The 26,386-nt window shown below is 41.3% G+C and overlaps 1 protein-coding gene across 2 annotated transcripts in view; it reads right to left on the bottom strand.

Annotated features, from left to right (window-relative positions):
- LOC117505764 (tropomyosin alpha-4 chain-like) overlaps positions 1–26,386 on the bottom strand; it is a 117,917-nt gene that overhangs the window by 30,791 nt on the left and 60,740 nt on the right. For both annotated transcript variants that reach the window (XM_034165305.1, XM_034165306.1), the window contains exons 6-8: positions 10,548–10,623; positions 7,251–7,313; positions 7,095–7,164 (exon numbers count right to left, since the gene is read on the bottom strand). In XM_034165305.1, the coding sequence (XP_034021196.1) occupies positions 7,095–7,164; positions 7,251–7,313; positions 10,548–10,623 (209 nt within the window). The remainder of the gene's footprint in view (positions 1–7,094; positions 7,165–7,250; positions 7,314–10,547; positions 10,624–26,386) is intronic.

The following is a 26,386-nucleotide window of genomic DNA, read 5'->3' as shown; positions in this document are numbered from 1 at the left end:
GGTCAAAATAAATAGAACACTGCCATCTACTGGTACCCAGACGCTTAGTACTTGGGGCGAATACTGCCATGAACACTACTGGCCAGTAGATGGCAGAAGTGGCCTTGAAAACTTGCCAAACAAAATTCCAGATAATCCGTGTCTGCTACATTTAAGATGCGTGGAATTTAACAAACGCAAATACAATAACGTCTATAAACCCTGCCGCATTTACTAACTTTAGTGTCCTGTATAGTATCAATCACATCCCTTCCTTCCAAGGTAGGGTTTGGAGATTTAACATCATAAAATAAGAGGTCTACCCTCCTTTAAAGGACTAGGGTAAGAGTCCATCACTTTGGTTTTTAGGGCTGGTGACCGCCCCCTCTTATAAGTAGCTATCATTATATATTAACTCATGTTTAAGGGACAGGGTAAGAATTTATTACCTTATTTTATCAGGCTAGTGACTACTCCCATTTATATGTAGTTACATAGCATTACCGCCACCAACTGTTTGGGCATGGAACTGAAATGAACAGACTCTGACGTATGTTGTCAAAAACAACCTGGAAACGTTCACTCGTGTGGAGCATTTCTTTTTTTTTTTTAAAGTCCAGTCTGAAGGTGTTTTTGAAGCAGCTGTGGGGGACAGCGTTATAATTTAGAGCCTTACTTAGATGACAATAACCGTTGGAGGAAAACACAGAATGGTGAGTATAAAAAAATAAAATAAATAATGCAGGCGATTTCAGCATGGGTGGAGGTGATAAACTTTTTTTCTAGCTCTTTGGTTGTAATGAAGTGATTGTGACAGTCCCCGCCGTCTTGTAGCGGGGCGGGCCCATAATCAGGGGCACCTGGGCCCGGTGTCCCTGTCTCTTATTTAAGTGGGCCCAACTAATTCATTTTGTTCTCTCCCTCTCTCTTTTTAGGACGTCTCGCGCCGACCGGTAACAGAGCGCCTTTTTGCACAGCAGCACATCTTTGCACCTTTTAATTTATTGACTTAAACTATTGTAAATAAATACTTCTGTTTTTCTAATCCTCTTGTTCGTGTCTCCTCCTTGTCACTGTCCTCTGAGCCACGGGCATGTGACAAGAGTGGGGGCTCGTCCTTTAAATTTCATTTTTGTAGTCAGGGCGTTTAATTTTGTAAATTTATTTGGTTAAAGTTTGTTTTTAGGCCTGTTTTTTGTGTTGGGGCTTTGCCGCACGCTGATTACATGATTAGAATCCGGTGCGCACCTGCTGATTGCTCATTCATTTGTTTGTTTGTGGGGACACGCGAGAGGTTTGAAGCCAAATTGTGTGTTTTTGGATCCGAGGTGAGGGTAAGTGCTGTCTCGTGCTGTATGGTGTTTTGGAGTCCTTCGTTAGGCTTTAGTGGCTTTTCTCATAAGGAGATTTGCCTACTTTTATTTTGTGAGGGCAGCGGTGAACGTGGCTACAAGCTTCGGCTTGGGAGCGCGTCCGTGGTGTTCTGGGGGTTGTCAGCTTGCTGGTCGCTGCTCAGACCCATCGGGTTTTAGCACATAAATACCCACCATATGAGACCACAAGAAGACTAGGTTAAGCAGGTAGATTTGGGGTTAAGTAGTTCAGGGCGGGGGACTCCGAGGGACGCGCTGGCCCTCAGCCTCGGTTATGTGAGATTGATAGTTTGTATTCAGTTCGGTTCACATTACTTTTTTTTTTGTAACCATGGCTTCTGTTTCGCATTTTTTCTCCACTCCTTCTGAAAGTTTTTTGGAAAATTGTCAAAAGAAACATTTATTGCAGATAGCTAAACACTATGGCATTACAGTGGGAAATAATACACGCAAAGATGATGTTAGAGATATAATCACTGCTGCGCTCTTTAATAAAGGCGTCCTGAGAGGGGGAGAGCAACAGTCGGGTTTATATGTCAGTTCTAAACCCGAGCTGTCTGTTTCGTTTGATGGACTGAGGTTTGAGCAGCGTAAGGAATTAATGTTGCTGCATATTGAACAAGAGAAAAGCAGAAAAGATGCTGAACTTCAATTGGAACAAATGAGACTGAGAACTGAAGCTGAAAAAGAGGTTCAATTGGAACGTGTCAGACAAGAGACTGAAAAAATGAGATTGGAATTGGAACACTATAAACTGAATTTGATTCGGGATGGTAAGGTTATAGGCGAGGTGAGTGAAGAATCATTTTCCTCTGCTGTTTGTAGGCCTGCTCCTAATGCGTTTGACCGGGGTGCTAGTCTGCACCTAATGCCAAAGTTTAATGAAAAAGATCCAGATACTTTTTTCATTCTGTCTGAGCGCATTGCAGATGTTAAAAATTGGGCGGATTGTGATAGAGCTTTGTTGTTGCAGTCCATGTTTACTGGTCGTGCCCAGGAGGCTTATTCTGCATTGAGCGCTGCAGAGTGTCTGGATTATGCCAAAATAAAGGCTGCGGTTCTAAAATCCTACGAATTAGTCCCAGAAGCTTATCACCAGAAATTCAGGAATTTTGAGAAAAATGAACGTCAAACTCACGTGGAATTCGTTAGAGATTTAACCTGTCAATTTAATTGTTGGTGTTCTGCTTTGAATATTGACACTTTTGAAGGTTTGTCAGAGTTGATGATCTTGGAGCAGTTTAAGAACTGTATTCCTCAGCATGTAGCTACTTATGTTACTGAACAGAAACCCAGCACCGCTCTGAAGGCAGCTGAGCTGGCAGATGATTTTGTCCTGAATCACAAGGGGGCTATGGGTGAAATTTTTCCATTTAGGACCAAGCCTATAGTCAGTGAAAGTTGCTCGTACTCGCAGACCTTTGCGCAGGGTCGCTCTGCTTCATTCAGAGGGCACTCTAGCAGGTGTAATTACTGTCAGGCAACGGGCCACTGGAAGTCTCAGTGTCCTGTGCTCAAGTCTAAAAGCAGGTGTAAAATGTACGTACCTTCAGCTCCTGCTCTGTCAGCTTCAAATAATAAGTCCAGGAAAAAGTTCGATAAAGCTTTTGCTCCTTTTATCCATGATGCGTATGTGTCCATTGTGGGGAGCAAGCAGCATGTTCATATTAAGATGCTGCGTGACACAGGGGCTAAACACTCGTTTATAGTGGCTTCTGTGCTTCCATTCTCTGCTACAGAAACGGGTGACTCTGTCCTTATGCCTGGGATGGAGCTGGGTGTGGTCTCCGTACCGAGGCACACAATTATGTTAGAATGTGGGTTTATTAATGGTCTGGTGATTGTAGGCGTGCACCCCGCTCTGCCGCTTCCTGGGATTTAATTGATTTTAGGCAATAATTTGGTTGGTAGTGCGGTGTGGCCGAGGTCTCCTTTGCCCGTGGTGACCCCTGAGCCACGCTCGTTGTCTCTGCTTGAAGAGCAGTATCCAGAGGTGTTTCCAGCTTGTGTCGTGACGCGCGCTCAATTTCGTGCGTCTGAGTCGGATGTGCTTGAGAGCTCAGTCTTGTTGCCCGAGCTCCCCGCATCTGTCTCTGTGAAGGAATGGAGTCAACATCAAAAGTCTGATCCAACTCTTTCAGTTTTGTTTGAAAGTGTTCTTCCAGGTGACAAGGTACAGAGTGCTGCTCATGGGTACTTCATGCAGGAGGGTCTCTTGGTGCGTAAGTGGGTCCCATGTCATGGTGACTTCGTTGGTGAGCCCATTTTTCAGATTGTTGTTCCTGAGATGTTTCGTGATGATGTGCTCAGAGTTGCCCATGATGACTCTGGTCACTTAGGTGTGAAGAAAACATTGAAAGCGCTGTTTTTACAGGCGTTCAGTTTAGACATTCGTCATATTAAAGGTTCTGATAACTTGTTGGCTGATGCTTTGTCGCGTGCGCCAGTTTAAAAAAGGAAAAAGCAAAGTTGCCTTAATTTTTGTGCCTGTCTCTTTTCTGCCTCTCCCCGGTTTCAGGCGCCAGAACTCTGGAGGTGCAGCAGAGGACATGTGTGCTAAGCTTGTGACTTTACCAATTGGTGTCATCTTTAGCCTTGTATAGCTAAGTCTAATTTGATACCTTGCAAATAGTAGAACTTCTCTTGTTTGATAATGGAAAATAGAAGAAAAAACTTAGTCCTATCAGATTTTAAAGTAGTTTGTAAAGGAAAAGCTGTAAATCTTGTAATTTTGGTGCAACAAAAAAATATAATGTAGTACTACTAACAAAAAAGAAAAAATTGTGCTGTTTGCAGTTGGTTTGGAAAGTCCTTAGGTGGACTTCCCTTTTGAAGGGGGAGGGTGTGACAGTCCCCGCCGTCTTGTAGCGGGGCGGGCCCATAATCAGGGACACCAGGCCCAGGTGCCCCTGTCTCTTATTTAAGTGGGCCCAACTAATTCATTTTGTTCTCTCCCTCTCTCTTCCTAGGACGTCTCGCTGCGCCGACCGGTAACAGAGCGCCTTTTTGCACAGCGGCACACTTTTGCACCTTTTAATTTATTGACTTAAACTATTGTAAATAAATACTTCTGTTTTTCTAATCCTCTCATTTGTGTCTCCTCCTTGTCACTGTCCTTTGAGCCACGGGCACGTGACACTGATAAAAAAATGTTTTACTATCTGTAAAATCAGAAAAAAGTGAAGTGTGGATTTTTTATGTCTTTCCTTAGAAACAATGTCAAATCTGAAAAATGGAAATATCCATTTTTAAAATAAATATTGCTTCCTTTATAGTTAGTAGCATAAGATATTATTAAATATTAAAACCATTCACAGGAGTAAATGTAGTCTTATGTGACGGGGTGCTTGCCCCTCCTTCTCTCTCCCTCTGTGCTCAGGGACAGTGATTACAGCGCGCTGGTTCTCTGCTTGAATTCATACACACTTCCTCCCAGTTGTAGAGCGGGTCAGGGTGTACACTTTGGGTCTATAGGTCCATATTTTGGTTAATGATTGTTGACAAACTCTCTTACCTGTTGCTGCGCAGCTCTCAGCTATCCTCTGGGGCTAAGCCGAAGCACTTCCTGGTTGCACTTTAAATAGCACATTGTGGTGCGCTTCAAGCGGTCAGCTGACCTCGGGCTGAACCATTTTTGTGTGTAGATTTGGTGTCTGATTTGTTACATTTTTTTGTTTGTTTTTGGGTACCAAAGATGGGTAAGGAATTTTTATTATTGTGATTGAGTTTTGGTTTGGCGTTATAGATCATTTCCCCTCTTATCTCTTGGTACGCCCAGGGGCGGGGCTTTGGGTATTTAGAGGGGGATGTTTCTGCCAGTAAAGAAGATGGTGTTGGAGCTTTGGTCCTGATGCATCTGTGGTGCTGCTGTAAGTTTCCTGTTCATACCGTGTTTGAGTATTTATTTATTTTTTTTAATTGCTGGTCCTGAATAAAGTATATTGCTGGGAGAAATCTTGGACTCAGCCATTATTGTTACATTTTTGAGCAGTTTGAGAGGAACCCCACGACATCTTACTTGTCCGTTTCAGTGAGATCATCTTTAAACTCATCCACCTTTACAAAATGACATCTGAAAATTTAATTCCTTCTGTCCTGGTTGAAGTAAAGTCCATTTGTCACATGGAAGCAGCTCTGTTAACAAAGCGCTTTGCGGTGCAAGAAAAAGACTCGCAGCGCCTCATGTGCTCATAATGTCTCAGTCTGCACGCGCTGACATTATCCCATGATCCAGAAACAATAAAATAATCTGAAAACAGTTTTGTTTCTGTGTCGACTGGAGCAGCCACAGACACTGTGCAAGTACATGTATGCCAATATACACGTTCCACCTGCCATTGTGCCGGTGAAAATGAACTGTTCTGAGACCAAAAACACGGTGCAGCTCTGACCGGAACCACTCAGTGGAATCGGGGCTGTCAGTAGCCTGTAAAAATCCATAAATTAATGGGGCTATTAAGATAATGGTTCTCGTGCTGACACCACTTTCTCCTGCTTCTCTAATGTCGGCACTCACCGAGAAGTTCCTGGTTTTTAGTGGCGTGCAGTTCAAAATCAGAATATTTCTCTCTTCAAGAACTGTGCACCAGGAAAGTATAAATTTCAAACCGTTTAATTTTAGCCTTAAATATTCATGGTATTACCTGTCATGTACACTTTAAACTCAAAGTAAATCTCTACAACTTGATATCCATTAATTAAAAATATAAAAGTCCAGATGATGGGTTGCATAAGTAATCAGCTCCTTTGGCATAAAACCTGTAAATAATCAGTTTGACAGTTTTCTTCAGACAAGTCAGGGGATGGATACATGAACATTTCCAAGTCACTGAATATGTCTTGGACTTTATTTTCATCAGTTATGTAGAAATACAAGCAGTATGACACTCTGTGGTAAATCTGTGTGGAGTAGACAGTTCTCAAAAACTAAGTGACTGTACAAGAAGGAGAAGAGTGAGGAAAGCCACCAAGACACCCAGACAACCCAGAAGTAGTTACAGGCTTCTGTGGCTGTGATTGGAGAAATTGTGCACAGTGCACGTTTTGCATTTTGTGTCTCCAGTTAAACAGCTTCATGATGACGTGGAGCAGAGGAGGGTTTTATTAAAAAGACCTGAAAGTTCAGCTACACCCAGAAGGTACATCTGAGATGCAAGCCTAGATTTAATGTTTTGGTGAAAGAAAACCCTGCTCTGTACCACAATTTCTCCAATCAGAGCCACAGAAGCCTGTAACTTCTTCTGGGGTGTCTGGGTGTCTTTCCTCACTCTCCTTTGGACTGAACTGTAGGTAAGTCTAATGTCACCAACCCCTCTGGAGACAGTGGTCAGCACCTTGAGGCAGCTCTGCAGTGATTTGGTACGATATAAATAAAAAACTGAATTGACTGACTTCCAATCCAAGAGAAGTCAAAGACTCTCATCAGCTGCACACGACAGAATCTGGACATGAGCACAGAACTGCTTCAAACAGTATTGTGGAGCAGGTAGGTCAGTGGGATAAGGACTTTGACTACCAAAACACCAAAACCTACCTTCAACAGGACAGTACTAGATTGTCTCAGTCCACCCAGCTGCACATGGGTTTTAGCCTTGGCAGGGTGAGGTAACTTGCAACCCCGGTGATTCACCTGGGGGAGTGGTAGACTGGCATACGTAGGCCTCAGTACCTACACTGTGTAGTCGTACCCTCCTCATGTAGACATGGAGACTTTGAAGTGAAGTACATGTAGACCAGCCTCACCTTCCAGATCATCAATGGTCTTCTCCAGTTTAGCCACCAAACGTTCTGCAGACTCTGCTCTGCTCTCAGCCTGGAACAAGTCATTAGGTCACACACGGTTACATGTAAACCGGCACAGGATTCTCAGAAAACATTTACTCAAGGAGCAACTCTCACCTCCCTCAGTTTTTTGATCAGGTTCCTGGTTTCTTCTTCATACTTGTCCTCCTTCTGACAGTACTGAGGGACAAAATGAAAAACCAGTTACATAACGTCACATGTTGTTGACTTTGTCTCCAAGTTTACATGAGCATCAGGTCCAGTCAGGATTTGGGAGTACAGTACCACGTAACACCATCCACCCCACCACGGAACTAACAGTTTCAGGAGCTTCACAAAGGTATTTGAACGTGGCTGATGGAGTCACATCTAACAGCTGTGATGGGCTCATCAGGTGCTATCAGCATGGGGGGGCTATCCAAACCCTCTGACATGGAAATATAGACTGGAATGGACGTGCGCGCCTCAGTCTATTAGTGTCGCTCAGGACAGGAAGGCGCCATTACTAAGGGTGGAGATGTGCCGATCATCAATAATAAACTGACTGCTTTTTTTGCTCTAGTGTCACTATTTCTTAACAGATTTTTATGCTTGTTTTAAAGCCCTTTGAAAGCTCTTTCCAATGAACCTGTGCATGTGCGGGTGGAAAAAAAAACTTTTATGTAAAATACAGAAATTTTGGGAAATTATGACAAACTGTGCTGCTTTTCTCTCTCTATTGTCGCTATTTGTTAACAGATTTTAATAAAAGTAGGCTTGTTGTAAAGCCCTTTAATTGCTCTTTCTAATGAACCCATACATGTCTGGGTAGAAAAAAATGTTTTATGTAAAGTGTGGAAATTTGGGGAAATTATGCCATTCTGTTCATTTACTGTGATGTTTTTTCCTTTCATCATAATTCTCGTTGGATTTCTATAAATGAATCCTTGTAAGTTATATTCAAGCTGATTAAAAGCTCTAATGAACCCATACATGCCTGGATAAACAATCCTTATGTATTAAAATATAAATCTGAAGTATGTCTTGACATTGTGCTCATTTATCTTGCTGCTTTTTCCTCTGTAATATTACTGCTAGACTTTTAATAACAACAACATATATATGATTTTTACTAACATTTTATTACAAGTAGATATAAAGCCATTCAGAATTTATGACTTTTGACCCTCAGTCAGGGTAAAAAGTACCTCCTCCATCCCCTCCAACCACACTGTTAAAATGTAAATGCCGCCTGTCACCACCATGTACATATCATATTAAACAACAACTGTAAGTATATATACATAAATATATTAAAACATTTTTGTTTCTGCATGTGAACGCAGCTTAATGAAAAGAACTTATGGCGTTAAGTTATATCGATATTAAATTGCGACATAATGACTTTAAAATAGACATTTGTTTTACATAATTACATTAAGGCTCTTGTACAGTTCATTTTAGCATTTGGAGAATTTGTTTTTGTAGTTGGTGCCGTTGATGGTGAAGCACTGGCTGCCTTTTTTCTCCTCATTTCACTTCTGTTTATCTGGCTCAAGGTCTCTCTCCACCCTTAGCAATGGTCGCTGTGCAGCACGCCGCTAGTCACGTGACGTCCATTCCAGTCTCTATTTCCATGCCCTCTGACACCCAAACATAGCCACGTGTGTGCTTATGATTCAACACAGTACTTATTACTGACTGCAGTGTCTTTTACTTTACTTAATCTTGATTTTCTCCAGTTACTTTGGAGAAAAGCACATGCTGAAAGAGTAAAAGCAGAAGGGTTTCTCATATGGTGTCAGGTGTGCTAGCACGTGCTGGTGCCATGCGTTCCCTCATCCACCACACGAACCAGGACTTATACAGCAACCACTCAGGCAGACAAGAGATCCAAACCAACCTCTTGACAGAAATCGTCTGTCCGCCGCAGCCAGCGAAACATGGGCGAGACACTGAAAGGTCAAAGGTTGTAAACGTCCTGTCAGAGGGATGCAGCACTCTTGAAAGAGCTAAACTACTGAGGTATGATCACCAAGCAAACCTCCTGTTGTCAACAGGACCGCAGGAAAACATATAAATTAACTGCGAAAGACTTAAGACTTAAACGTGACGCTATCAGAGACATGTTACCACAACTACAACCTACCTTCAAAGGTTTTATGGACAGACATAAGAGTGACTCTTGATGGACCTGTGGCTGCATCACAGACGGACAGAGAACCAATCTGAGACAACAGCACGGTGGAGAGGGTACCGGCCCGGCTGCCATCATTAAGGATGAGCTCACTCGACCTTTTCAGATTAAAGATGGACTAAAAATCAACTCCCAACCCTCCTGCCAGTATTTAGAAAATACTTTCTTCCAGCAGTTAAGGAAAAAGTCTGCATCATTCAAGAAATGGTAAATGGACTGCATTTATAAAGCGCTTTTCCATCTGCATCAGACGCTCAAAGCACTTTACAATAATGCCTCACATTCACCCTGATGTCAGGCTGCTGCCATACAAGATGCTCACTACATACCAGGAGACACTCAGAGATGAAGGACCTTGCCCAAGGACCCTTAGTGATTTTCTGGTCAGGCTGGGATTTGAACAGAGGATCCTCTGGTCTCAAGCCCAACGCTTAACCACTAGATCATCACGTCCCCTGAAAAAGATCATGATTTTTATGCAGGTGGACAAATCTCCATCCCACAGAGCCAAATCCTGCACTGCTTGGCAAACCAGCAAATGTCTCAAAGATGACAGAATATGGATACGGCCACCTTCCTCACCCGACTTAAACTCTACGGAGAAGTTGAGGAACCTTCTTAAACGTGAGATTTACATGACACACCTGCTCCTTTAGCTTTCACATTCTGCATGTAGACTCACTCACATAAATGCAACAAAGAATTTGGAATTGGAGAAGAAAGCTCAAAGCAGATCCACACCAACGTGGAATCAACACTTCCTTGCTTGTAACCTTCTTGGGAGAGGCGCCGCTGCTCCCTCCTGAGTCTCTCCAGCATCCCTTCGAGCCTGACTCTGGTATTTAGAGGTTGCTAGGCAACCATATAGCCACTCCCATTATCTTCTCTGGGAGAGCTTCGTAAATGATTGTAATCAGATCACAGTTTGAGATCAAGCAGAAGAAACACTAAACAGTTTAAGTCCAGACTGAAAACTCATCTCTTCTCCTTGCTTTGCTCAGCTATTTTGATCTGTATTTTTAGATAATTTATTTATTTATTTTATTCTTTTCCTTTAATATTTTACACTTTTGCATTGCTATTATTGTGAAGCACTTTGGTCAGCTGCAGCTGTGTTTTAAATGTGCTATATAAATAAATTTGAATTGAATTGAATAAAGGTCAGAAATGTGGAGCTCTTCTTTGTGAAGCAGCGGTTTGATTAACACGTCTCAGGAGGTCAGACAGCACCTTCCTACCTTGTCCTCAGACACCTGCAGACTCTTCAGTGAGTGGTCAACACTCTTCAGTTCCTCCTCCAACGTCCGAACCTTACTGTTGGAAAGAGACCCAAACAAGAGGGTGAGAGCTGGAGGACCACAGTTCAAACCAACATTCACAACCTTCTGAAGGTGGACACAGCCGTTCTCTCTCCAGGACTGTTATGTGTGCAGACCACAGAGCTGCTTCACAGCTCTATGTAAAGTGTATTCAGGGGTAGAACCACAGGGGGCGCTGCATGCTTACGCTGGAGAAGTTTGAACAAACGTCTTCAATATTCTCTAGTTTATATTTTGATCCCGTCTGAGCCCTTAAAAGTATCGTAATTTCCGGACTATAAGCCGCTACGTTTTTCACATGCTTTGAACACTGCGGCTTAAACAATGATGCGGCTAAAAAGGGATTTTTACAGACTTTCTCATAAGTTGAAATATATCAACTGATGCTGTCCATTAATTGGCTGAAAGCTGTGGTCCTCATGTGGCCTAAATTCACACACACACAATGGTGGGGGGGTGGGGGGTGGGGTTACAGTTTCAGTTCAGTTTCATTTAGATAAGCAAAAAAAATTTTAAATGCTAATGTCTTGTTTATATAACTGATCCATTTGCACTATTTCCTATTAAAATAATCTTTTTAAAAAAATCTTAAACAATAAAGCCTAGTTTACACATAGACGGTTTTGTCGGCGGGTGGTACGTAGACTGAAGTTCGGCTGTTTATGCGGTGGAAAGGGGTGGAGCATTTTGCCGGTGTTTTGACCGCCGTACTATCCGCAAATAGGTGGATAAAACGCCGCTAAATCCACCGAATAAAGCGGCGTTTTGACACCGTAGCATCCGGCACATGTCAGGCAACGGGGGTTAACACCCAGTTCTATCCTTTACAATCGCAAGTTAAGACGCGCGTGACAACGGCGGTGTTCTGCTGCCGCCGATAATGCCCTGTGTACCGCTGGTTAATACCCAGGTTTTTATCCAGGCAAATCCTGCGTTACTCCAGGATCATTTGCATATAGGCACCGCCCCCAGAGTATAATAGGCTGAAGCAGCAGGAATACATGCCTCTGTCACTGCAGGGGGAGGGAGATCATCCTCAGCCTTTTCTTCTCCTTCCTTTCCCCCTCCTCAACGTGTTGCTCCATCTCCACCACAGGCCTCCCCTCTGCTTCTGAACCAGACCTCTTGGTTTCCTTCTTCTTTAAGTCCTTGCCACTGCCAACTTTCTTTTAGGAGGCATACTGGAGCTTCTCTGCAAAAATATCTGGAGCTGGCTGTGAGTGAGAGGCCTGCATGCTGCGCGCTAGCGTTTTTATACTGACCGCCGCCTATCGGCCGTTTGGAATACGTTTTAACCGGGAGGTTAGAACGGCATACTGTCTGCGAGCGCCGCCATTTTGTCTGCCTCTGTCGCCGGTTAAAACGCTGTTGTGTACGCCGATGTGGGCTCTATCTCCATTTTATACGCCATTGATTAGGGATACAACGCCAGCCGCCGATTAACGGCAGTGTACACTGCGGCACTACAGGAAGGGACAGGATGAAACGGCGATTAAAAAGTATCAAACGCCGTTGTTCGTGTTGTCTCTGTCGTCACGCGAATTCTCCGGGAGCGCTCCCGGAATTATTCGACATAATTTTTTCGACGATTCCCGGTGAAGCCGGAACTAAGCCACGCCCCCTAGCACCAGCGTTAACAACGGCGTTTGATCCCTAAGCCGGCCCGGAGGAGCCAAAAAACTCTTCCGGGACGCTTCCAGGAGCTCTTACCATCTATGTGTAAATGGGGCTTAAGTCATTTTTTTCCATCATACATATTTCCTGTACTATATCTAACCATTCTTTTTGTATCAGTGGGTCTGATGCAAGCCACTTTCTTGTTATGGCCTTTCTGCCAGCCATGAGAAGAATTTTTACCAGATAATTGTCCTCTTTCAGTACAACTTTACCTATATTTCCCAAATACAGAGTGGAGCAGTCCTTGGGAATCCTGTATCCAAGCACATCATTTATCACAGCGTTATCCCAGAACGGTTCTATTTTGGGGCAACACCAGGAGACGTGTAAGGTTTGCATTTATTTGACCACATTGCCTCCAGCATGTTGGTTGTTTTAATAACTGTTTAATTTTTAAATTTGGCATAATAAAAAAATATGTTATGTGTTTATATAGAATGTTGTTTTATTCTGACATTCCATTATGCTGTGGTAGATTACTGATATAAGCCTGGATGTTTTTTGATCGTATGCTTTACCCATCACTTCTATCACTGGTGTGGCCCTCTTCACCTCTTTATTGTAATATTTCCTCAGTTGAAGATATCTAAACAAGTCTTGATTCTTAAGTGCAAATCTTTTCTTTAAGTCTTCAAATTTTCTGAGTTCTCCATTCTCTGTGGCAGTACAAAATGTGGTCATTCTATTTTTCTTCCATTCTTTAAATGTTGAGTCATAAAACTGAGGCCTAAATTCACTATCCAGTGCTATCCATTTTAATAATTTTGGCCCCTTTTTGAAAAAGGGGTCAAAACTTGTCTCTTACCAGACAATTTAAGTTGAAACTTAAGTTGTCTGGTAAGAGTAAACCACGTTTCTAGTGTAAATATTGTTATTGGATCAATCAAATTCCTGATATATCCAGGGATTGTTTTTTTCTCCCAGGAGTGTTCGGATGTGACAGTCAGGGATGTATGTCTCAACATCTTTCCATCTTGCTATATAATTTTCATCACACCAGTTAACTAGTGGTCGAAGCTGAGCTGCATAGTATATCTTAAAATTTGGAAATGCCATTCCACCTTTAATCTTTGGCAATTGGAGCGTAGTGTATTTAACTCTGGCTTTCCTCCCTCCCCAAATAAACCTAGATACTAGTTTAGTCCATTCGAAGAACTGTTTTGGTGGAATTTCTATTAGCAGGGATTAAAATATATACAGTAACCTTGGCAAAATATTTATTTTCAATGTATTTATCTTGCTACTAAAATCCATTGGGTAAGTGGACCATTGTTCTATGTCCTTTTTAAAATTTTGATTGACATAGCTGTAATTAGCTCCATACAAATTTGAGATATTTTTGGTTATATATATACCCCTAAGTATTTCATTTGTTTTGAGTCCCATTTGACACTGTATTTATGTTTGATTTCTAGTGATGGGGTGTGATTAAATGAGAGAATCTGGGTTTTTGCAAAATTTAACTTATATCCTGTATAATAATTGAATTTTTCTATAATTTCCATCATTCGCAGGAAGGAAGTGTCTACATCCATTAAATATCACACCGCGTCATCCACAAAGAGGCCAATTTTTTGTTCCCTATTCCCAACAGTTACACTCTTTACTTCCATATCCTGACGGATCGCTTGCACCAGTGGTTCTATATAGATGGTGAACAATGTGGGGCTGAGACAACATCCCTGTCTCGTTCCTCTCCCTAGTACAAATCTCTCAGATAACGATCCATTCACCTTTACCCTTGCAGTAGATTGTTGATAAATTGCCTTGATACAATTAATTGATTCTTCAGTGAAGCCAAATTTTCCTAGTGTTTGGTATAAAAAATTCCGAGTTTACTCTATTGAATGCCTTTCCTGCATCAAGGCTTATCATGGCTGCGTTATAGCTTTCTTTTTAATTTTATGTATGACATGTAGCATTCTTCTAATGTTGTCTTGTGTTTGTCAGCCTGATATACAGTGAAGAAAATAAGTATTTGAACACCCTGTGGTTTTGCAAGTTCTCCCACTTAGAAATCATGGAGGGGTCTGAAATTTTCATCTTAGGTGTCCACTGTAGAGACATAATCTAAAAAAAAAAAAATCCGGAAATCACAATTTATTATTTTTTAATAATTTATTTGTATGTTACTGCTGCAAATAAGTATTTGATCACCTACCAACCAGCAAGAATTCTGTCTCTCACAGACCTGTTAAATTTCTTTAAGAAGCCCTCTTATTCTGCACTCTTTACCTGTATTAATTGCACCTGTTTGAACTCGTCACCTGTATAAAAGACACCTGTTCACACACTCAATCAATCACACTCCAACCTGTCCACCATAGCCAAGACCAAAGAGCTGTCTAAGGACACCAGGGACAGAACTGTAGACCTGCACAAGGCTGGGATGGACTACAGGACAACAGGCAAGCAGCTTGGTAGAAGACAACTGTTATGATTATTTATTAGAAAGTGGAAGAAACACAAGATGACTGTCAATCTCCCTTGGTCTGGGATTCTATGCAAGATCTCACTTTGTGGGGTAAGGATGATTCTGAGAAAGCTCAGAACTACACAGGAGGACCTGGTCAATGACCTGAAGAGAGCTGGGACCACAGTCACAAAGACTACATTAGGAACACATGATGCTGTCATGGTTTAAAATCCTGCAGGGCAGCAAGGTCCCCCTGCTCAAGCCAGCACATATCCAGGCCCGTTTGAAGTTCACCAGTGACCATCTGGATGATCCAGAGGAGGCATGGGAGAAGGTCATGTGGTCAGATGAGACCAAAATAGAGCTTTTTGGAATCAACTCCACTTACCATGTTTAGAGGATGAGAACAACCCCAAGAAAACCATCCCAACCGTGAAGCATGGGGGTGGAAACATCATACTCTGGGGGTGCTCTTCTGCAAAGGGGACAGGACGACTGCACCGTATTGAAGGGAGGATGGATGGGGTCATGTATGGTGAGATTTTGGCAAACAACCTCCTTCCCTCAGTAAGAGCATTGAAGATGGGTCATGGCTGGGTCTTCAGCATGACAATGACCGCAAACACACAGCCAGGGCAACTAAGGAGGGGCTCTGTAAGAAGCATTTCAAGGTCCTGGAGTGGCCTGGCCAGTCTGCAGACCTGAACTCAATAGAAAATCTTTGGAGGGAGCTGAAACTCCAAACCTGAAAGATCTAGAGAAGATCTGTATGGAGGAGTGGACCAAAATCCCTGCTGCAGTGTGTGAAAACCTGGTGAAAAACTACAGGAAACGTTTGACCTCTGTAATTGCAAACAAAGGCTACTGTACCAAATATTAACATTGATTTTCACAGGTGTTCAAATACTTATTTGCAGCAGTAACATACAAATAAATTATTAAAAAAAAATCATACATTGTGATTTCTGGATTTTTTTTTTTTTTTTTTTAGATTATGTCTCTCACAGTGGACATGCACCTAAGATGAAAATTTCAGACCCCTCCATGACTTCTAAGTGGGAGAACTTGCAAAATCGCAGGGTGTTCAAATACTTATTTTCCTCACTGTAAATCCTGTTTGATCTTCATCAGTTAAGTCTGGCATGAACTTTTCAAATCATTTACAGATAACTGAAGTGTATAATTTATAGTCCACGTTTAGAATTGATATGGGTCTGTAGTTATTACAATTTTCCTTCTCTTTGTTTTCCTTTATAATTGCTTCTTTCCATGATGGGGGTATCTTACCGTCTTTCATAATCCAATTGAAGTCCTCTAGAGAAGTGGATTCAGGTCATTTTGAAATATTTTATACCACTCTACTGGAAAGCCATCACGACCCGGGCTTTATTTGTTTTTAAACTATCTATTGCTTTCTTTATCTCCTTCAGTGATATTTCTGCTGTAAATATCTTATCTTATCTTGACCCTCTGCGAAAACTGTCTGTACATCCGGGTCATTGCAGTGACATAAGAGATAAGACAGAGCGCTCGTGCCTTCAGTCCAATCCCGCATTGAAATTGATTTTACCTGTTAGTAATGTTACTGTTATACACGTCCTGGTTTCAACATCCAAAAGTAAGCTGCAATGAATGCGAGATACAGCTCTGCATGCTCAGATCGACATCGAGCGACGTTCTTCTCCGACGCCTTGCTCTCACTGCCTCCGATGCACTTACTGAGTCTGTGGGCTCGGTAAACGCCGCAGCGGGACACTCACACCGCCCTCGTGTCTGCTGTGCAGCAGGCACCACCTCCCTGTCTACTGAATGGAGGTGTGGCCAACTTGGCAACAAGTCCAGGGACTAAGCTCGCTGTTTTGATGCGGAGCGGCCGGTGACACCTGTGGCCCGCAAGGACAGACTTCTTGCGGCAAAATCCGCAGCGCTGCACGGTCTTGGTAATCGGAGCCGCAGAGCTCCGTTGCCGCTGAGAGAGGTTTATATCTTTTTAATGACTTGAATTCTTTGCGGGTCCGGCATCCGTACCCCGCGACAGTAACACCGGAGGCTAAAGACAGTAGATTTTCAATGCGACACCACTCAATCAAACGGCCATATGAAAAAGTCCCCAAAAATCATTTTCAAGCAACAATAAAAGAAATGTGAACTCACCAAACGTACCGCAAGACAATATGAAGTTTGAAAAAAAGTCGATCCTTCTGTATAAGACAATAAAAAGGTGCTTTTGTAAGAGATGCAAACTGACGTAAATCCATAAATTACAGTTGGCGCGCGCAACGCATGCTGGGATAGGGTCTTCTTTCTGACGTCTCGGCAGCATCCCGGATGTGACGACAGTTTTGCGGAGAGCTAAATTTTAGCTGTAAATTTGTCATTTTTAAACAAAGATTTCTCCGTTGAATGACAGATCTGGGTTTGCAGATTTACTTTACAACATTCAGAAGGATCTTATGTGTAAATATAAGTCATTTTTTGGTCCAAAGATCTGACTGCATTTATTTCAATGCAGGTCTACTTTAATGTAGTATCTACCGTCAATGTTTGTGTATATAATTCTTTATAGTACTCTCTGAACATATACGTATTCTATTTCTTTTGGCTTGGTCGTCAATTTGTTTGTATTAGGATCATACACGTCAACCCCTTTGAGGGTCCACCTGTATAACCAAGTGATAAAATCCATAAAATCAACACAAAATCCTTATAACCTCCAAATTGCACCAAAATCAGTTTTATTACAGTACACCCAACCGCATAATCACATAACTGGGGTTTTGTCCACATATTAATAACTAACACCAGGGATCTCCATGGGCTCTTTTATGGTGGAAGTCCTCCACAGTTAAATCCTCTTGCTCCACAGTAAAATTGCTTGCTGTCAACAAAATCAATGTCTACAAGTACATTGTAGGTATTTTGTACAAACTCAATATATTTCCCATGAATATAGTGTCACACAGCTGTTCTATTTTTACATAAACAAGAACTCACAGAGTAACAGATCACTGCTCCTAACAATCTTTGGCCCTACCATCTGAGACTGCTCTGTCCTACGATTGGCTATTGGAAAACCATGTGACGGTGAACCAATTCCAATTGGACACTCACATTGCGCATGTCATCGCACAGCTTCTATGAGGAGTACAAAGATGGTGGATGGCTGGCTGAAAGTCCGCGGAGTTAAGAAAATTTACAACAGAAAACCCTGAATATCTGTAAGACTTTATTTGTACGTCCGTATGACTCTGAAACTCAGAAAAATCTGTATAATTTACGGACAATCCGTATAGGTTGACATGTATGTAGGATCTTTTATTTTATGGATTGTATTATCAGTCTGCTGTTTTCATGATCTCCGGACAAGTAATTTAGTGGTTTTAGGGCCCACTTCATATGCCTGTTTTGTGGATCTTGCTTTTTTCTCTACCTCTTGACCCAATATCTCATCCATGTGTCTCTTCAAATCTTGTATTTGTTCGTAAATTTTCTGATCCTTATTTTGTCATATATCTGTTCTGATTCTTTCAAATCTGAGATTAACTTCTTATACGTTTCCATTCTGATTTTCTTCATATATGTCATCCTCACAATTAACCTGTCTCGTATTACTGCTTTGAGAGTCCCACAGTATTGAAGGATCCATCATACCATTATCATTCTTTTAGAAATCTCTCAATTTCAGATTTAATGTCCTCGACTGTTTTATCATTCAGTATCCCCACATTTAGTTGCCACATTGTGTACTTCTTTTTACTTTCAATTTGAATAGATAAATATATTGCACTATGGTCCAAAACATCAGCTACCCCAATTTTAGAATCTGTCACCCTATAGCAATCTGCTTTCTGTGTGAAGAAATAGTCTATCCTAGAGTGGACGGGATGTGGGATCGAATAATGTGTATAATCGTTCTCTCGAGGGTGCAGGTTTCTCCAGATGTCCACCAGTCCCAGTTCTGCACAGAATATACTGAGGAGTTTTGTTAAATGATTTTTAGTCTTCTTTTTTCTCGTTGTGTCCAGATTGTGATTTAGTATCACATTCAGATCCCCTCCACATATACAGATTCCCCCAGCTTCCATTGCAATAACTTCAAATAGGTACTTAAAAAATGTTTGTTACTTTCAGGTGGGACATAAATATTCACTGGTGTCATTAGATTATTTTCCACTTTACCCTTTAGTATGATATATCTCCCCTCTTTGTTTTTTATTTCTTTCAGATTTTCAAATTTAACTTAGTTTGATATCAAGACTGCTGCCCCTCTTTTGTGGTTACCCTGTATGAACTATAATATGTATGTTTATAACCAAATCCCTTTAGTTTCTTGTGTTCTTGTGTTGTTCAATGTGTTTCTTCCAAAAATGTAATGTGCATCTTTTCTTTTTTTAATTTTGTCATTACTTTGGCTCTTTTAATCTGATTTCCAAGACCATTAACATTTTGAGACATCAACTTAAGTCCATGACCTTGAGTCATTTAGTTTGATGTATTTTCACTGTATCCCCTTAGTTTAACAACAAAACCGCCATATTTCCCCTGAAACCATACGATAGACATAACAACCACTAACAGCTCTAAGGTCTTGATCAATCAATCAATCAGTTTTTTTTATATAGCGCCAAATCACAACAAACAGTTGCCCCAAGGCGCTTTATATTGTAAGGCAAGGCCATACAATAATTATGTAAAACCCCAATGGTCAAAACGACCCCCTGTGAGCAAGCACTTGGCTACAGTGGGAAGGAAAAACTCCCTTTTAACAGGAAGAAACCTCCAGCAGAACCAGGCTCAGGGAGGGGCAGTCTTCTGCTGGGACTGGTTGGGGCTGAGGGAGAGAACCAGGAAAAAGACATGCTGTGGAGGGGAGCAGAGATCGATCACTAATGATTAAATGCAGAGTGGTGCATACAGAGCAAAAAGAGAAAGAAACAGTGCATCATGGGAACCCCCCAGCAGTCTAAGTCTATAGCAGCATAACTAAGGGATGGTTCAGGGTCACCCTGATCCAGCCCTAACTATAAGCTTTTGCAAAAAGGAAAGTTTTAAGCCTAATCTTAAAAGTAGAGAGGGTGTCTGTCTCCCTGATCTGAATTGGGAGCTGGTTCCACAGGAGAGGAGCCTGAAAGCTGAAGGCTCTGCCTCCCATTCTACTCTTACAAACCCTAGGAACTACAAGTAAGCCTGCAGTCTGAGAGCGAAGCGCTCTATTGGGGTGATATGGTACTACGAGGTCCCTAAGATAAGATGGGACCTGATTATTCAAAACCTTATAAGTAAGAAGAAGAATTTTAAATTCTATTCTAGAATTAACAGAAAGCCAATGAAGAGAGGCCAATATGGGTGAGATATGCTCTCTCCTTCTAGTCCCTGTCAGTACTCTAGCTGCAGCATTCTGAATTAACTGAAGGCTTTTCAGGGAACTTTTAGGACAACCTGATAATAATGAATTATAATAGTCCAGCCTAGAGGAAATAAATGCATGAATTAGTTTTTCAGCATCACTCTGAGACAAGACCTTTCTGATTTTAGAGATATTGCGTAAATGCAAAAAAGCAGTCCTACATATTTGTTTAATATGCGCTTTGAATGACATATCCTGATCAAAAATGACTCCAAGATTTCTCACAGTAATACTAGAGGCCAGGGCAATGCCATCCAGAGTAAGGATCTGGTTAGACACCATGTTTCTAAGATTTGTGGGGCCAAGTACAATAACTTCAGTTTTATCTGAGTTTAAAAGCAGGAAATTAGAGGTCATCCATGTCTTTATGTCTGTAAGACAATCCTGCAGTTTAGCTAATTGGTGTGTGTCCTCTGGCTTCATGGATAGATAAAGCTGGGTATCATCTGCATAACAATGAAAATTTAAGCAATACCGTCTAATAATACTACCTAAGGGAAGCATGTATAAAGTGAATAAAATTGGTCCTAGCACAGAACCTTGTGGAACTCCATAATTAACCCTAGTCTGTGAAGCAGATTCCCCATGTACATGAACAAATTGTAATCTATTAGACAAATATGATTCAAACCACCGCAGCGCAGTGCCTTTAATACCTATGGCATGCTCTAATCTCTGTAATAAAATTTTATGGTCAACAGTATCGAAAGCAGCACTGAGGTCTAACAGAACAAGCACAGAGATGAGTCCACTGTCCGAGGCCATAAGAAGATCATTTGTAACCTTCACTAATGCTGTTTCTGTACTATGATTAATTCTAAAACCTGACTGAAACTCTTCAAATAGACCATTCCTCTGCAAATGATCAGTTAGCTGTTTTACAACTACCCTTTCAAGAATTTTTGAGAGAAAAGGAAGGTTGGAGATTGGCCTATAATTAGCTAAGATAGCTGGGTCAAGTGATGGCTTTTTAAGTAATGGTTTAATTACTGCCACCTTAAAAGCCTGTGGTACATAGCCAACTAACAAAGATAGATTGATCATATTTAAGATCGAAGCATTAAATAATGGTAGGGCTTCCTTGAGCAGCCTGGTAGGAATGGGGTCTAATAAACATGTTGATGGTTTGGATGAAGTAACTAATGAAAATAACTCAGACAGAACAATCGGAGAGAATGAGTCTAACCAAATACCGGCATCACTGAAAGCAGCCAAAGATAACGATATGTCTTTGGGATGGTTATGAGTAATTTTTTCTCTAATAGTTAAAATTTTGTTAGCAAAGAAAGTCATGAAGTCATTACTAGTTAAAGTTAATGGAATACTCAGCTCAATAGAGCTCTGACTCTTTGTCAGCCTGGCTACAGTGCTGAAAAGAAACCTGGGGTTGTTCTTATTTTCTTCAATTAGTGATGAGTAGAAAGATGTCCTAGCTTTACGGAGGGCTTTTTTATAGAGCAACAGACTCTTTTTCCAGGCTAAGTGAAGATCTTCTAAATTAGTGAGACGCCATTTCCTCTACAACTTACGGGTTATCTGCTTTAAGCTGTGAGTTTGTGAGTTACACCACGGAGTCAGGCACTTCTGATTTAAAGCTCTCTTTTTCAGAGGAGCTACAGCATCCAAAGTTGTCTTCAATGAGGATGTAAAACTACTGATGAGATACTCTATCTCACTTACAGAGTTTAGGTAGCTACTCTGCACTGTGTTGGTATATGGCATTAGAGAACATAAAGAAGGAATCATATTCTTAAACCTAGTTACAGCGCTTTCTGAAAGACTTCAAAAGAACAAAAGAACATCACCTAAATAACTGTCTGACTTCCAAAAGCAGGCCACCCCCCCACACTACAACTGTGGGTGGAGGGAACTGTCCCAAATAGGGCCCCTCTGTAGTAAGGTTTGGACTAATAACAATAACACTTAGTCATCAACATCTTATTACTTATGTATCTCCCGATCGTTCATAACAATTAGGACAATCTAATATGAGCGCAATTTTGAGGAGTGCAATAAGTCTTAATCCAAAGTATTTATTCACCGAGTCTTGCTCTTTTCAATTTTCTTAAGCCAAATTATTCATTTTGAGTCTTAAGGGCCCTTCACACTCAACACATCAGGCCGATGCGTCAAAGCTTTCCAACGTGTCGTAACGCCAGGCCGATGTGTTTCCAACGCGTCGGGACGTCAGTTGCTTCGCTTCGGAAGCGGCAAGGGGCGGAGATTGCCACGTCACACTCTGGCTGTTTCCACAACCTGAAAAAAGTTCAGCGATCACCGTCTTGAATTTGCGTCGCCTGAACCACAAAAACCTTTAAAAAACAGCAGTAGAACGATTCTCCATCACCCTGCTGGGAGAAGCTTTTTTCAGCTACTTTTCGGAGTGACGCCGACTGACGGAGGACTGACGACTTGGTGGGATATCGATCGAACCGCGACAGCGGGCCGACCCACACGGAGAAGCCGGCCTTCAGGCATCATCACTGGGCAGAGCGATCCAGGCCGCCGGGGTGATGGAACAAACCCACTCAGTCTGAAATCTCCCACTTTTTGGATATATGTGAAGTCCCAGTTTGACCAACGGAGTTTAGTTCTGCAGCTTTACTGAGGTGAGAATAATGTAAAATCAATCAATCAATCAACTTTTTTCTTATATAGCGCCAAATCACAACAAACAGTTGCCCCAAGGCGCTCCATATTGTAAGGCAAGGCCATACAATAATTATGAAAAACCCCAACGGTCAAAACGACCCCCTATGAGCAAGCACTTGGCAACAGTGGGAAGGAAAAACTCCCTTTTAACAGGAAGAATGAAATGAAACGTGACGTTTACTGAACTGTGAAGGTTTAATGATCGGCTAACGTTAGCTTAGCCTTTTAGCACAGTTGATCTGAGGGAACACTTTAATTTGTAAATGGTTCAGTCTTTTTTTATTTTTACCAAATAAAGCTACAGCTTTTTTCAGACACCACAAAAGCTCAACTTTAAATAACTTTTTTTTTTTGGCGTTTTTATTTCCATCGTTTTTTTTTTTTCTTCATTTTTTCCTGTTCTGTGATTAGGATCCCCGGTGGTGTGATTTGGATCTCATACGCTGTGTTTAAGCCAGAGGGGCTTTAAGTAGAGGGGCTTTGTTGTTTGTTTGTTTTTTCCCCTTTCCTAAAGGACATGTCACACGCTAGCTCACAGATCTGGCAACTTCTGTTGAATTGTATACTTTTATTTCTGTTAAACACTTTTTTTGGTTTTGAAGTGTATCTACCCTGAATCTTATTTAACTACAGTCCTGTTGTGAATCGCTGGCGGTTAGCTCGCGTTAGCTGCGTCAATGACCCCCGTTACTTCATTACTGTTTTTACCGGACTAATACTTCCATTAGTTTTTCAGTGTAACTGCTGTGAATTTTAGGTCATTATTTTACTCCTGTGTAAATCTAGCATTTTCGCTAGTGGTTATCTTGCATTAGCTAGGTCAACTCCCCCACCTCCAATTCTTTAATACTTCTGTTAGTTTTTCAGTGTAACTGATGTGAATTTTAATTCATTACATTATCTTAGGAGTGGTTACTCTTACAGTAGTGTTCAGAATAATAGTAGTGCTTTGTGACTAAAAAGATGAATCCAGGTTTTGAGTATATTTCTTATTGTTACATGGGAAACAAGGTACCAGTAGATTCAGTAGATTCTCACAAATCCAACAAGACCAAGCATTCATGATATGCACACTCTTAAGGCTATGAAATTGGCCTATTAGTAAAAAAAGTAGAAAAGGGGTTGTTCACAATAATAGTAGCATCTGCTGTTGACGTTTTTCTTTTTGCTCTGTATGCACCACTCTGCATTTAATCATTAGTGATCGATCTCTGCTCCCCTCCACAGCATGTCTTTTTCCTGGTTCTCTCCCTCAGCCCCAACCAGTCCCAGCAGAAGACTGCCCCTCCCTGAGCCTGGTTCTGCTGGAGGTTTCTTCCTGTTAAAAGGGAGTTTTTCCTTCCCACTGTAGCCAAGTGCTTGCTCACAGGGGGTCGTTTTGACCGTTGGGGTTTTACATAATTATTGTATGGCCTTGCCTTACAATATAAAGCGCCTTGGGGCAACTGTTTGTTGTGATTTGGCGCTATATAAAAAAAATTGATTGATTGATTGATTGACGCTACAAACTCAAAACTATTATGTTCAAACTGCTTTTTTATCAATCCTGTGAATCACTAAACTAGTATTTAGTTGTATAACCACAGTTTTTCATGATTTCTTCGAGGCATTAATTTTGTTGGTTTGGAACCAAGATTTTGCTGGTTTACTAGTGTGCTTGGGGTCATTGTCTTGTTGAAACACCCATTTCAAGGGCATGTCCTCTTCAGCATAAGGCAGCATGAGCTCTTCAAGTATTTTGACATATCCAAACTGATCCATGATACCTGGTATGCGATATATAGGCCCAACACCATAGTAGGAGAAACATGCCCATATCATGATGCTTGCACCATCATGCTTCACTGTCTTCACTGTGAACTGTGGCTTGAATTCAGAGTTTGGGGGTCGTCTCACAAACTGTCTGCGGCCCTTGGACCCAAAAAGAACAATTTTACTCTCATCAGTCCACAAAATATTCCTCCATTTCTCTTTAGGCCAGTTGATGTATTCTTTGGTAAATTGTAACCTCTTCTGCACGTCTTTTATTTAACAGAGGGACTTTGCGGGGGATTCTTGCAAATAAATTAGCTTCACACAGGCATCTTCTAACTGTCACAGCACTTACAGGTAACTCCAGACTGTCTTTGATCATCCTGGAGCTGATCAATGTGTGAGCCTTTGCCATTCTGTTATTCTTCTATCCATTTTGATGGTTGTTTTCCGTTTTCTGCCACGCGTCTGTTTTCTTTTTTTTTTTTTTTGTCCATTTTAAAGCATTGGAGATCATTGTAGATGAACACCCTATAATTTTTTGCACCTGCGTATAAGTTTTCCCCTCTCCAATCAACTTTTTAATCAAACTACGCTGTTCTTCTGAACAATGTCTTGAACGTCCCATTTTCCTCAGGCTTTCAAAGAGAAAAGCATGTTCAACAGGTGCTGGCTTCATCCTTAAATAGGGGACACCTGATTCACACCTGTTTGTTCCACAAAATTGACGAAGTCACTGACTGAATGCCACACTACTATTATTGTGAACACCCCCTTTTCTAATTTTTTTTTTTCATAGCCTTAAGAGTGTGCATATCATGAATGCTTGGTCTTGTTGGATTTGTGAGAATCTACTGAATCTACTGGTACCTTGTTTCCCATCTAAACCCGGATTAATCTTTTTAGTCACATAGCACTACTATTATTCTGAACACTACTGTATGTAGTGTGTGAGTGAATGTGGTGTGTGTGACACCCATCCGCCCTTCCCGATCAGCCTACACCATCCTACTCAAAGCCAACCAACAACTTCTATCAGGAAAGGCTGACAACCAAAACACGAAGACAGACAAGAACGAAAGACGAGACTTTCGAAAGACCATACTGATACGCTGGCAATATCACCCAAGTCATCCAGAGGCATACATTTTTAACTTATGGTTCAAATTTTAACCAAACTAATTTTGGACAAGTTATTTAAAATTACGGTCATGTCTGAAGTTTTATAAAGTGAAAATATCAGATATATGTTTTAGTTTTAAAGTAATGTGCTAATTTTTAAGGTTTTGTGAGCACATGCTGTGCCCAGCAGTGCATTATGGGTAGGATAGGGTAATCTCAGTACGTTCACGACATGACAAATGCATTTCAGACACTGTTCAGGCTCCACGGACAACAGCATTAAACTCTAGTGCCTGAAACTCTCGTGAATATATTCTCTGCGTTTACAGACGTTGTTATTGTATTTGCGTTTGTTAAATTCCACGCATCTTAAATGTAGCAGACACGGATTATCTGGGATTTTGTTTTGGCAATTTTTTCAGGCCTCTACTGCCATCTACTGGCCAGTAGTGTTCATGGCAGTATTCGCCCTAAGTACTAAGCATCTGGGCACCAGTAGATGGCAGTGTTCTATTTATTTTGACCCCGGTTATATCAGATGGTTGTCAAATCAACTTTTTGGCTTTGCAAATGGCTTTTTTTTTTTTTTTTTTTTTTTTTTACAAATTAATTTTAAAAACAACAACAACAAAAAACATTACAAGACAGCTCTGTGGTGTTTGCACAGGCACAGTGCGAGCGGTTGGATGCTTGTAGATCTTCAGCAGCAGGAAACCCTCATGATGGCCGACC

Source organism: Thalassophryne amazonica, unplaced genomic scaffold, assembly GCF_902500255.1.
Source record: "Thalassophryne amazonica unplaced genomic scaffold, fThaAma1.1, whole genome shotgun sequence".
In the NCBI taxonomy this organism is placed as follows: domain Eukaryota; kingdom Metazoa; phylum Chordata; class Actinopteri; order Batrachoidiformes; family Batrachoididae; genus Thalassophryne; species Thalassophryne amazonica.
Note: the sequence above shows the minus strand (reverse complement) of the source record. Positions and strands in the feature narration are given on the sequence as shown.